General features: G+C 41.3%; 1 protein-coding gene across 1 annotated transcript; it reads right to left on the bottom strand.

Moving 5' to 3' along the window:
* Positions 1–627: 627 nt before the first annotated feature.
* LOC115123100 (zinc finger protein ZIC 4-like) lies at positions 628–14,391 on the bottom strand. Its single transcript, XM_029652402.2, has 2 exons — positions 13,079–14,391; positions 628–1,803 (listed from the first exon to the last, which is right to left on the bottom strand). Exons 1-2 carry the CDS (start codon positions 14,235–14,237, stop codon positions 1,367–1,369), a joined length of 1,596 nt encoding a protein of 531 aa, XP_029508262.1. The 5' UTR covers positions 14,238–14,391; the 3' UTR covers positions 628–1,366.

The following is a 14,391-nucleotide window of genomic DNA, read 5'->3' as shown; positions in this document are numbered from 1 at the left end:
TGACCAGTGAAGAATATTTTCACAAAATAAAATGTGGATTTTCTTTTAAAGAATTGTTTTGTGATTTTCCAGTGTTCGGGGATGATGTAAGTTTAGAGTAAACTAAATGCTAAATACAACCCCGAGGACAATGGCTTATTTTCAAAGTGTCTTTATGGTTTTTACGGCTGCACGTTGGCAAGAGCCTAAAGCAGTAGAACATTACAGCAAAACATAAAACATTAACATTGTTCAAACGAAACAAAAATCTAAAAGTGTCTGTCGTCCAATATGGGTCCAACATGTTTTCAACCCTTACGCCGGGTTCTGTTATAGATGGTACCTGGGATTAAATAAGCCACAGAATGTCAGAAAGGCTCGCTGGTTGAATATAGTGATAAAAACCTGTTTGGTCTCACGGCTCCATTAAAAAAGACTGGCGTTATTCGTCTCTGCCGTCTTGTTATACATGAGTCCAGCATGTGAGATTCCAGGCGTTTTAGAGCGCCCTGTCATGTATTGGTTAACAGTACCCTGATAGTATGTACATTCGAATAAATTCGTTGATTTTACGTCTCTATCAATATTAAAAAGTCAAGGCCCAGAAAAGGAAAATTACATTTTTTTTATCATACACGATTTATTCAAAATACTGACAAATTACAAGGCAGTTTGGTACACATTTCGAGTGTATTTTCTCGATAGGATCACATTTGAATAAAAATGCATTACTAAACAAATATTGACAAGAATTACAAAATCACAAAATGCCCACGTTGACGAAACATTTATGAATTGAATGTAATAATATCAAATAGACTATATGAAAACGAGTCAATCACAATAGAGTAGACCATCACAAATGGAGACAAATTTTCTTGCGTGAAACTCCAAACGTTTCAATTATTTAATTTATACAAATAAGTGTAGTAAACAATAAAAAAAAAAATAGCTGAAATACCAAAGTTTACAAAATGACTGTTACCACCTACATACACATCGAAACGTATCAATTTACAAATATACATTTTTTTAATATATTGAACCACTTTGGTTCGATAATACAAAAATTGCTCATGTCAGATTCAAAAAATAAATTAAAAAGATATTGAAGTCAAAACTCGATTTACAAAGTAATACAGCAAAATACGTGCGTACAATAACCGAGTGCGAGAATAATACATGTTTTTCCAAACACATTGGGATAGAAGAGAGCTATCACAAGATACATTTGGCAGTGTCTAATTTGTCCGATATGCCAGACATTACATTGAACGATTTGGGCCTTAGAAAACAGACCTTTTCGATGTGTTAATTTTGTATGTCCGCGGGTATATTGGAAAATATCTTCAATAACTTTTAGAATGATTTTCTGGGCCAGTTTTGGTTAGAAAGCGTCCCTTGGCTCCGGGTGTCTGTAGTGCGTCTCATCCCCGGGATCAGGGCTGGAGGAGCCGCTGGGAGGTGTCTGAGTTCCGCTCGCACCAGAACTATGACAGACGTACCACTCACTTAAATTGGCGGGCTGAGACGAGGGTGCTGGTTCTGAGAGCGATGAGGCCCCTGGCTCTCGGCCTAAGTCCGATGATGGGGACACTAATGACGGAGTTGAAGACTCGTAGCCAGAACTTGGTGGTGGAGACTTGCAGTGCACTTTCATGTGTTTTCTGAGCGAGCTGGGGTGTGTGTAGGATTTGTCACAGCCTCTCACTTTGCAGTTGTACGGCTTATCGCTGGTGTGCACGTGGGAGTGCTTCTTCCGGTCACTGCTGTTGGCGAAACGTCGGTCGCAGCCGTCAAACTCACATTTGAAGGGTTTCTCACCTGAAATAAGTGAACAAAAGTTAGGCTTCAGAAAACCCAAAAGCATAAATCAAAACAGCTGCTTTATTTTGGGGTTGGTGATGCATGGCCACATGTGACATGAGTTATGTCAAATAAAACCATATTGGCCTTTAGTGTATTGGCTATTGTACTTGACCCAATGAAGAGCTGAGTTCCTTCAGGACAGCCCAATGAAGAGCTGAGTTCCTTTAGCACAGCCCAATGAACCAGCTGAGTTCCTTTAGGACAGCCCAATGAAGAGCTGAGTTCCTTTAGGACAGCCCAATGAAGAGCTGAGTTCCTTTAGCACAGCCCAATGAACCAGCTGAGTTCCTTTAGGACAGCCCAATGAACCAGCTGAGTTCCTTTAGGACAGCCCAATGAACCAGCTGAGTTCATTTAGGACAGCCCAATGAAGAGCTGAGTTCCTTTAGGACAGCCCAATGAACCAGCTGAGTTCCTTTAGGACAGCCCAATGAACCAGCTGAGTTCCTTTAGGACAGCCCAATGAACCAGCTGAGTTCCTTTAGGACAGCCCAATGAACCAGCTGAGTTCCTTTAGGACAGCCCAATGAAGAGCTGAGTTCCTTTAGGACAGCCCAATGAACCAGCTGAGATCCTTTAGGACAGCCCAATGAACCAGCTGAGTTCCTTTAGGACAGCCCAATGAAGAGCTGAGTTCCTTTAGGACAGCCCAATGAAGAGCTGAGTTCCTTTAGGACAGCCCAATGAAGAGCTGAGTTCCTTTAGGACAGCCCAATGAACCAGCTGAGTTCCTTTAGGACAGCCCAATGAAGAGCTGAGTTCCTTTAGGACAGCCCAATGAAGAGCTGAGTTCCTTTAGGACAGCCCAATGAAGAGCTGAGTTCCTTTAGGACAGCCCAATGAAGAGCTGAGTTCCTTTAGGACAGCCCAATGAACCAGCTGAGTTCCTTTAGGACAGCCCAATGAACCAGCTGAGTTCCTTTAGGACAGCCCAATGAACCAGCTGAGTTCCTTTAGGACAGCCCAATGAACCAGCTGAGTTCCTTTAGGACAGCCCAATGAACCAGCTGAGTTCCTTTAGGGACAGCCCAATGAACCAGCTGAGTTCCTTTAGGACAGCCCAATGAACCAGCTGAGTTCCTTTAGGACAGCCCAATGAACCAGCTGAGTTCCTTTAGGACAGCCCAATGAACCAGCTGAGTTCCTTTAGGACAGCCCAATGAACCAGCTGAGTTCCTTTAGGACAGCCCAATGAACCAGCTGAGTTCCTTTAGGACAGCCCAATGAACCAGCTGAGTTCCTTTAGGACAGCCCAATGAACCAGCTGAGTTCCTTTAGGACAGCCCAATGAACCAGCTGAGTTCCTTTAGGACAGCCCAATGAACCAGCTGAGTTCCTTTAGGACAGCCCAATGAACCAGCTGAGTTCCTTTAGGACAGCCCAATGAACCAGCTGAGTTCCTTTAGGACAGCCCAATGAACCAGCTGAGTTCCTTTAGGACAGCCCAATGAACCAGCTGAGTTCCTTTAGGACAGCCCAATGAACCAGCTGAGTTCCTTTAGGACAGCCCAATGAACCAGCTGAGTTCCTTTAGGACAGCCCAATGAACCAGCTGAGTTCCTTTAGGACAGCCCAATGAACCAGCTGAGTTCCTTTAGGACAGCCCAATGAACCAGCTGAGTTCCTTTAGGACAGCCCAATGAACCAGCTGAGTTCCTTTAGGACAGCCCAATGAACCAGCTGAGTTCCTTTAGGACAGCCCAATGAACCAGCTGAGTTCCTTTAGGACAGCCCAATGAACCAGCTGAGTTCCTTTAGGACAGCCCAATGAACCAGCTGAGTTCCTTTAGGACAGCCCAATGAACCAGCTGAGTTCCTTTAGGACAGCCCAATGAACCAGCTGAGTTCCTTTAGGACAGCCCAATGAACCAGCTGAGTTCCTTTAGGACAGCCCAATGAACCAGCTGAGTTCCTTTAGGACAGCCCAATGAACCAGCTGAGTTCCTTTAGGACAGCCCAATGAACCAGCTGAGTTCCTTTAGGACAGCCCAATGAAGAGCTGAGTTCCTTTAGGACAGCCCAATGAACCAGCTGAGTTCCTTTAGGACAGCCCAATGAACCAGCTGAGTTCCTTTAGGACAGCCCAATGAACCAGCTGAGTTCCTTTAGGACAGCATACTGTTAGTTCCATTGAAACATGTTTTTATTGCTGATCATCTACAGGATTTGAATTGGTTGAACTTCTATTTCCCTATTAAACAAACTCTGTTAAAGCTAATGGAACTTCTATTTCCCTATTAAACAAACTCTGTTAAAGCTAATGGAACTTCTATTTCCCTTTTAAACAAACTCTGTTAAAGCTAATGGAACTTCTATTTCCCTATTAAACAAACTCTGTTAAAGCTAATGGAACTTCTATTTCCCTATTAAACAAACTCTGTTAAAGCTAATGGAACTTCTATTTCCCTATTAAACAAACTCTGTTAAAGCTAATGGAACTTCTATTTCCCTTTTAAACAAACTCTGTTAAAGCTAATGGAACTTCTATTTCCCTATTAAACAAACTCTGTTAAAGCTAATGGAACTTCTATTTCCTATTAAACAAACTCTGTTAAAGCTAATGGAACTTCTATTTCCCTTTTAAACAAACTCTGTTAAAGCTAATGGAACTTCTATTTCCCTATTAAACAAACTCTGTTAAAGCTAATGGAACTTCTATTTCCCTTTTAAACAAACTCTGTTAAAGCTAATGGAACTTCTATTTCCCTATTAAACAAACTCTGTTAAAGCTAAACAAGTAGTTATGGCCCTAATTGAAATATAGCCTCATAGTTCAACATTGGCCATTTCAACTATGCACCTAAGGGAGGAAATTAAATGAAAATAAAACAACATTTGTCTTGATTATCCTGTAATATCTAGCCCTTAGGACATGTAGCCTATGCAGAATGATCTGGCAAAAACATAACGGTTGAACTAATTACTTTGAAATCCTACTATGCTGATTCCTCTAATGCAAGGCCATGTAGTCAGGCAGCTATAGGCATAGCAAGAGAGAATATATAATTACTCCATTCTAATGACACGGGCACGTTGAATATCAATTTGACCTTCAGCTGTTGGACTGAGAGGCAATCAGGGATATTAGTGTAGTACACGAACACGTCTCGGGAACACACCCCAGGGGAAGCCCAGTCATAACCACAGACCCGGGTAGGTTTTAAACATGATACTCTGGACCAGGGGCCTTGGGAATCAACACATGCACAAATCATTTAACAGATTTCTACTTAAGTAATGTGAGCAAATTATATGAATAATACATGTGGAGGCATGAATGGATTCAGCATAAAGTAGTCAGAGTCATATTAGACGCTGTTCTGACGCATTGTTTTCAAAGGCCTTAATTAAGGAAGGCTTCTTACTTAGGTCGAAACGTCAGTATTGAAAAGGGGAAATGTAGTACATTGAAATCAGAACAGTAAACTCCATTACACATATCAAGCAGGTAGGGGATTAGACAGGCTGGAGAAGCGGGTCAGTGCTCCAGCTAAACCCTACCAAGCAGGTAGGGGATAATACAGGCTGGAGAAGTGGGTCAGTGCTCCAGCTAAACCCTACCAAGCAGGTAGGGGATAAGACAGGCTGGAGAAGTGGGTCAGTGCTCCAGCTAAACCCTACCAAGCAGGTAGGGGATAAGACAGACTGGAGAAGTGGGTCAGTGCTCCAGCTAAACCCTACCCATTACACTGTTACAGCCCCCCTTATAGCCTATTCCTACTACTACTAATACCACTACTAAAACTACAGCTACTACTCTTACCAATACAACAACTACTACTACTACTACTACTGCTAGTACTAATGCTGCTACTACTACTAATACCACTGCTAAAACTACAGCTACTACTACTACTACTACTACTACTGCTAAAACTACAGCTATTACTCTTACCAATACTACAACTACTACTACTTAAACTACTACTACAACAACTACTACGACTACTACTGCTAGTACTAATGCTACTACTACTACTACTACTGCTAGTACTAATGCTGTTACTACTACTACTAATACCACTGCTAAAACTACAGCTACTACTCTTACCAATACTACAACTACTACTACTCAAACTACTACTAGAACAACAACTACTACTACTACTGCTAGTACTAATGATGCTACTACTACTACTACTACTGATAGTACTAATGCTGTTACTACTACTACTAATACCACTGCTAAAACTACAGCTACTACTCTTACCAATACTACAACTACTACTACTCAAACTACTACTAGAACAACTACTACTACTACTGCTGCTAGTACTAATGCTGTTACTACTACTACTACCACTGCTAAAACTACAGCTACTACTCTTACCAAAACTACAACTACTACTACTACAACACTACTACTACTACTACTACTACTACAACAACTACTACTACTACTACTACTACTACTGCCAGTAGTAATGCTATTACTACTACTAATACAACTGCTAAAACTACAGCTTCTACTCTTACCAATACTACAACTACTACTACTACTATTAATACTACTGCTAGTACTAATGCTATTACTACTACTACTAATACAACTGCTAAAACTACAGCTACTACTCTTACCAATACTACAACTACTACGACTCAAACTACTACTACAACTACTACTACTACTGCTAGTACTAATGCTGTTACTACTACTACTAATACCACTGCTAAAACTATAGCTACTACTCTTACCAATACTACAACTACTACTACTCAAACTACTACTACAACTACTACTACTACTGCTAGTACTAATGCTGCTACTACTACTACTACTGCTAGTACTAATGCTGTTACTACTACTACTACTACAACTAATGCTAGTACTACAACTACTACTACCACCACCAATTACCACCACTACTACTACCACTACTACTACCACCACCAATTACCACCACTACTACTACCATCACCACCACCAAAACCACCCCCACCACCACCACTACTACTATGACTACTAATGCTGCTACTCCTACTAAAACTTCTACTACCACTACCACTAATACTACTACAACTAATGCTATTACTACTACTACTACCACCCCCAACTACCACCACTAGTTCTACCACTACATCTACCACTACTACCACTACTACTACTACTACTACCACCACAACTACTACTACTAACACCACCACTACTACTTATCCTGCTACTACTTCTACTACTACTAAAACTACTACTACTACTACTACAACTACTTCTACTACTGTCATTACCCCTACTAGTACTAATATCACCACCGCTACTACTACTACTAAAACTATTACTGCTACTACTAATATGAAAATTACTTCTAGAACTAAAACTGCTGCTACTACTACTACCACTGTTACCACTACTACTAATAGAACTACTACTACTAGAACTGAAACTACTACTAGAACTACTACTACTACAGCTACTACTACTAGAACTGATACTACTACTACAACTACTACTACTGACTTCTGCTACTACTACCACCACCAATACCACCACAACTGCTACTACTACTACTACTAGTACAGTTAATACTACTACTACTACTACTACTATTACCGCTAGTACTAATGCTAATACTTCTGCTACTACTACTACTACTACTACTACCACCCCTACTACTTCTACTACTACCACAACGACTACTACTACCACCACCACCCCTACTACTACAACCACTACTACTACTATCACCACCACCACCACCACTACTACTACTTCCACCACCACCACCACTACTACTACTTCCACCACCACCACCACCACCACCACCACTACTACTACTTCCACCACCACCACCACCACCACCACCACCACCCCTACTACTACAACCACTACTACTACTTCCACCACCACCACCACCACCCCTACTACTATCACCACCACCACCACCCCTACTACTACAACCACTACTACTACTTCCACCACCACCACCACCACCACCACCACCACCCCTACTACTACAACCACTACCACTACTACTACTTCCACCACCACCCCTACTACTACAACCACCACCACTACTACCACCACCACCACCACCCCTACTACTACAACCACCACCACTACTACCACCACCACCACCACCACCACTACTACAACCACCACCACTACTACCACCACCACCCCTACTACTACAACCACCACCACCACCACCACTACTACCACCACCACCACCACCACTACTACAACCACCACCACTACTACAACCACCACCACCACTACTACAACCACCACCACTACTACCACCACCACCACCACCACCACCACCACCCCTACTACTACAACTACTACTATGACCTCCACAACTACTACTACCACTACTACTAACACCACAAGTTACCACCACTACTACTACCACTACTACTAACACCACAAATTACCACCACTACTACTACCACTACTACTAACACCACAAATTACCACCACTACTACTACCATCACCACCAGCAAAACCACCACCACTACTACTACTACTACTACGACTACTAATGCTGCTACTACTACTAAAATGTATACTACCACCACCACTAATACTACTACAACTAATGCTAGTACTACAACTACTACTGAAACAACCATCACCACCACTACTACCACAACTAATGCTAGTACTACAACAACTAGTACCACCCCCAACTACCACCACTACTTCTACCACTACAACTACCACTACTACTACTACTACCACCACAACTACTACTACTAACACCACTACTGCTACTTCTCCTGCTACTACTTCTACTACTACTAAAAAACTACTACTACAACAACTTCTACTACTATCATTACCCCTACTACTACTACTATCACCACTACTGCTACTACTAAAACTATTACTACTACAACTAATATGAAAATATTACCACTACAACAACTACTACTACTACTACTATTACTGCTACTACTCCTGCTCTTCTACTACTGCTAGTTTTACTACTATTACTGCTAGTACTAACGCTAATACTACTGCTACTACTGATACTGTTACTGCTGCTACTACTACTTCTAGTAATATTACTACTACAACAACTACTACAACTACTGCTAGTACTAACGCTAATACTACTACTACTACTAATGCTGCTACTACTACTGCCACTGCTAGTACTATAACTACTACTACTTTTACTGCTAGTACTAATGCTAATACCACTACAACAACAACTACTACTACTACTACTACTACTACTACTACTACTACTAATGCTGCTACTACTACTGCCACTGCTAGTACTATAACTGCTGCTGCTGCTGCTGCTACTGCTGCTGCTGCTAATAATGCTGCTGCTACTACTGCCACTGCTAGTGCTATAACTGCTGCTGCTGCTGCTACCACTACTACTGCTACTGCTGCTACTGCTGCTACTAATGCTGCTACTACTACTATTACTACTACTAATGCTACTACCACTACAACTACAACTACTACTACTACTACTACTACTACTACTACGACTACTAATGCTGCTACTACTACTGCCACTGCTAGTACTATAACTACTACTACTGCTACTACTACCACTACTACTACTACTACTACTACCACTACTACTACTACTACTACTATTACTACTACTAATGCTACTACCACTACAACTACAACTACTACTACTAATGCTGCTACTACTACTGCCACTGCTAGTACTATAACTACTACTACTTTTACTGCTAGTTCTAATGCTAATACCACTACAACTACTACTACTACTACTACTACTGCCACTGCTAGTACTACTACCACTACCACTACTACTACTACTACTACTAATGCTGCTACTACTACTATTACTACTACTAATGCTACTACCACTACAACTACTACTACTACTACTAATGCTGCTACTACTACTGCCACTGCTAGTACTATAACTACTACTACTTTTACTGCTAGTACTAATGCTAAAACCACTACAACTACTACTACTACTACTACTAATGCTGCTACTACTACTGCCACTGCTAGTACTATAACTACTACTACTTTTACTGCTAGTACTAATGCTAATACCACTACAACAACTACTACTACTACTACTACTACTACTACTACCACTTCTACTACTACTACTACTACTACTGCTACTAATGCTGGTACTACTATGACTGCTAGTACTATTACTACTAATACTACTACTACCACCACTACTACTTCTACTACTATCACCACAACTACTACTATTACCACCACCACCACTAGTACTACCACCACCACTACTACTACTACTACTACTACTACTACTACTACTACTACCACCACCACCACTACCACCACTACTACTACCACCACCACTACTACGACCTCCACAACTACTACTACTACTACTACTACTACCACCACCAAAACCACCACCAACACCACCACTACTACTACTACGACTACTAATGCTGCTACCACTACTAAAACTTCTACTACCACTAATACTACTACAACTAATGCTAGTACTACAACAACTACTACCACCACCAACTACCACCACTACTACTACCATCACCACCATCAAAACCACCCCCACCACCACCACTACTACTACTACGACTACTAATGCTGCTACTACTACTAAAACTCCTACTACCACTACCACTAATACTACTACAACTAATGCTAGTACTAAAACTACTACTACCACCCTCAACTACCACCACTACTACTACTACTACTACCACTACTACTACTACTACTACTACTACTACTACTACCACTACTACTACTACTACTACTAGTAGTAATGCTGCTACTACTACTACTACTAATGCTACTACTACTACTACTACTACTACTAATGCTGCTACTACTATTGCCACTGCTAGTACTATAACTACTACTACTTTTACTGCTAGTACTAATGCTAATACCACTACAACAACTACTACTACTACTACTACTACTACTACTACTACTACTACTACTAATGCTGGTACTACTATGACTGCTTGTACTGTTACTACTACTACTACTACTATTACCTCCACCAATACTACTTATACTACTACCACCACAACTACTACTATTACCACCACCACCACCACTACTACTACCACCACTACTACTACTACTAGTACCACCACCACCACCACTACTACTACCACCACCACAACTACTACCACTACTACGACCTCCACAACTACTACTACTACTACTACTACTACTACTACTACTACTACCACCAATTACCACCACTACTACTACCATCACCACCACCAAAACCACCCCCACCACCACCACTATTACTACTACCACTACTAATGCTGCTACTACTACTACAACTAATGCTAGTACTACAACAACTACTACCACCCTCAACTACCACCACCACTAATACTACTACAACTAATGCTAGTACTACAACAACTACTACCACCCTCAACTACCACCACTACTACTACTACTACCACCACAACTACTACTACTAGCACCACCACTACTACTTCTCCTGCTACTACTTCTACTACTACTAACACTACTACTACAACTACAACTTCTTTGACTACTATCATTATCCCTACTACTAATACTACAATCACCACCACTACTAAAACTATTACTACTACTACTAATATGAAAATTACTTCTAGAACTAAAACTGCTGCTACTACTACTACTACCATTATTACCACTACTACTACCTGAACTACTACTACTAGAACTGATACTACTACTACAACTACTACTACTCTTACTACTAGTACTACTACTAGAACTGATACTACTACTACAACTACTAAGACTTCTGTTACTACTACCACCACCAATGCCACCACAACTGCTACTACTACTACTACTAGTACTTATGCAGCTACTACTGCTACTACTACTATTACCGCTAGTACTAACGCTAATACTTCTTCTACTACTACTACTACTACTGCTCTTCTACTACTGCTAGTACTATAACTACTACTACTACTACTGCTAGTACTACTACTACTACTACTACTACTACTGCTCTTCTACTATTGCTAGTACTATAACTACTACTACTACTACTACTACTGCTACTACTTTTACTGAAACTACTGCTTCTATTACCACCACAACTACTGCTACTACTTCTGATATTACTACAATCCACTCTACCTCTAATAGCCAATGATAACAATGAATGATAATAGCAAAAATTATTAAAAGTAAATCAATTATATATATATAATAGATTAACTCATTATTAATCATATATTTAATAAGAACAAGAAAAGAAGAAGAAAAAGACAGATGGAAATTATAACATTGACCTACTATCTGTATGTTGCTTGGTTTTCTTAGCCATGAGTCATGATTCCTCAAAAATAGGTATAATTTGTATTATTATTATTATAATTCTAGTTGACCATTCAGTTCCAGGCTCAACAACATATCTCAACAGAGTCTCTTTGACAAAATCAAGATACAGTATATATCTTTCAAATATATCCACGGGTTGTGCATGTCAGCGATATATATATATATATATTGTGGTATATTGTGGTATATATATATATATACTGGCTCCAGCAACAGGTCAGAAACAGCCATGTATTTCCACTCCACTACATAGCTACTACCGCTGCTAGGTGAGATTTCAGAACAGTAAGCAACACCTTCTTTCTCTCTGACGTGGTTGATTCCATGTCCCCACAGCAGGCAAAGCAACAGTCGGACAGAACAGTCCGTGTAGGCCTCAGTCTCTTTTCTGACGGCATGTTTTGGCACAAACAAGAGAGTGCACACGTCAAACGCCTGAGTGAGAGAACTTTCCTAGCTTTACCCGCCTAGTATTATCTATGCACAACTCTGGACCACTTGAACAACTCACAACAAACACGTCGGAAATTAAATCGACCAACAACCCACTAACTATTGCGTAATATTTACATTACGCTCAATTTTATGCCAACATGTGGGTACACTAGATATTGTTGATTTGAAATTCCATGATCAAAATATTACCTTTATAAACATTTTTTAAAATATATTAAAAAATATATATATATATAAATAAGGAATCACTTGTTGAATTTGACCATTATGAAATTACAAATAATATTTGTTTCCCTTTATTTTATGTTGTGGCTAATGTACAGCATAGCTTTAAAAATAATATTTCATTTAAATGCAACATCGAATAGAAATGTGAATTTAGCTCTAGTGTGGAATGGTATTCAAGCCATTAATGATTGCAGAAAATTCAAATCGTAACCTCTACAAACATTTGAGGATGCATTATTTACCGGTGCCTCTGAAATGTAAATAAAGCCACTTACCTGTGTGAGTCCTCTTGTGGATCTTCAGGTTCTCCGAGCGGGCAAACACTTTTCCACAGCCGGGGAAGGGACATGGGAATGGTTTCTCTCCGGTGTGCACTCTGATATGATTTACAAGTTTGTACTTGGCTTTAAATGGTTTTCCTTCTCTCGGACACTCTTCCCAGAAGCAGATATGGTTAGCCATCTCCGGGCCACCGACGTGATCAACCGTCACATGCGTTACCAGCTCGTGCATCGTGCCGTAAGTTTTGGAGCAGAGTTTTTTCGCCGAGTGTTCCGGTTCGTGCCACTTGCAGATTAGTTCTTGCTTTATCGGCTGCCTCATGTAGCGGAAGAATGCACCGGCTCCGTGGTGGTGGGCGCTGAGGTTCATGTTCAGATGGTTCAGACCGCCGTAGCCATGTATTGTCGAGGCGGAGAACGGATCAGCCCTGGAGCTCGCCACTTGACTCAAGTGATCAGACCTAACGTACATTTCGCTAGGTATTCCTAACCTTATTTGTCCATTCATGGCCTGGCCACCTGGTGCTCCGCTAGAAGACTGCTCATGGTGGAGTCCGGAGAAGAGGGCATGGCTACCAGCATCAGGGTGATGGCCGTAGTGTCCCGGATAGCTACCTGTTGTTGAGACAAACATTCCGTGATGAGAGGTTGATCCGGGGCTCTGGTCGGTCAGTACCGGCATGGCTTGAGCTGTCAGATCTCTCCGAATGAGGAAATCCCTACCTGTGGCTGCGGATAACGCCTGGGCGGTGTGGGACATGGAATAGGGGACTGGAGCCGCCTGCACCGGGCCAAAAGCTCCCGTTTGACTGGAGACCACTTCACTGTGGCCTGCCATATGATGATTGTGGTGGTGATGGTGGTGTGGGTAATGATGGGCTGGGCTGATTTTGAGGGCCGCGGAGTGCCCCATGTGTTCTGGCCCGAATGGACTCGGCCCCAGGCGGGGTTCCGCAGTAATCTCCCCAGGGTGCGAGTGAGCCATTGAGTGTGGATGGCTGCTGAACCCCGGGAAGCCTGTCACGCTCTGAGGGGTATGGTGGTGATGATGGTGATGGTGGTACGCCCCTGCCAAGTCAACTAATCTCAGCGCCGTGTTCCGTTTGGAAATCGTAGGGTACATCACATGGTTTCCCAAAACATCCATGCTCATTACTCCTAATTCTAGAATAACTTGACAGCATGCAAAATAATAATGATGATGACAAATATATTTTAATCGCAATGAAAAATACAGAAAAAAACAAAAATATAGAAAAAAAACTAAAATATAGAAAAAAAACTCAAATATAGAAGGAAAAAAACTG

Source organism: Oncorhynchus nerka, linkage group LG22 (assembly GCF_034236695.1).
Source record: "Oncorhynchus nerka isolate Pitt River linkage group LG22, Oner_Uvic_2.0, whole genome shotgun sequence".
Classification (NCBI taxonomy): Eukaryota; Metazoa; Chordata; class Actinopteri; order Salmoniformes; family Salmonidae; genus Oncorhynchus; species Oncorhynchus nerka.
The sequence above is the reverse complement of the archived record's forward strand: the minus strand, read 5'-3'. Positions and strand labels throughout refer to the sequence as shown.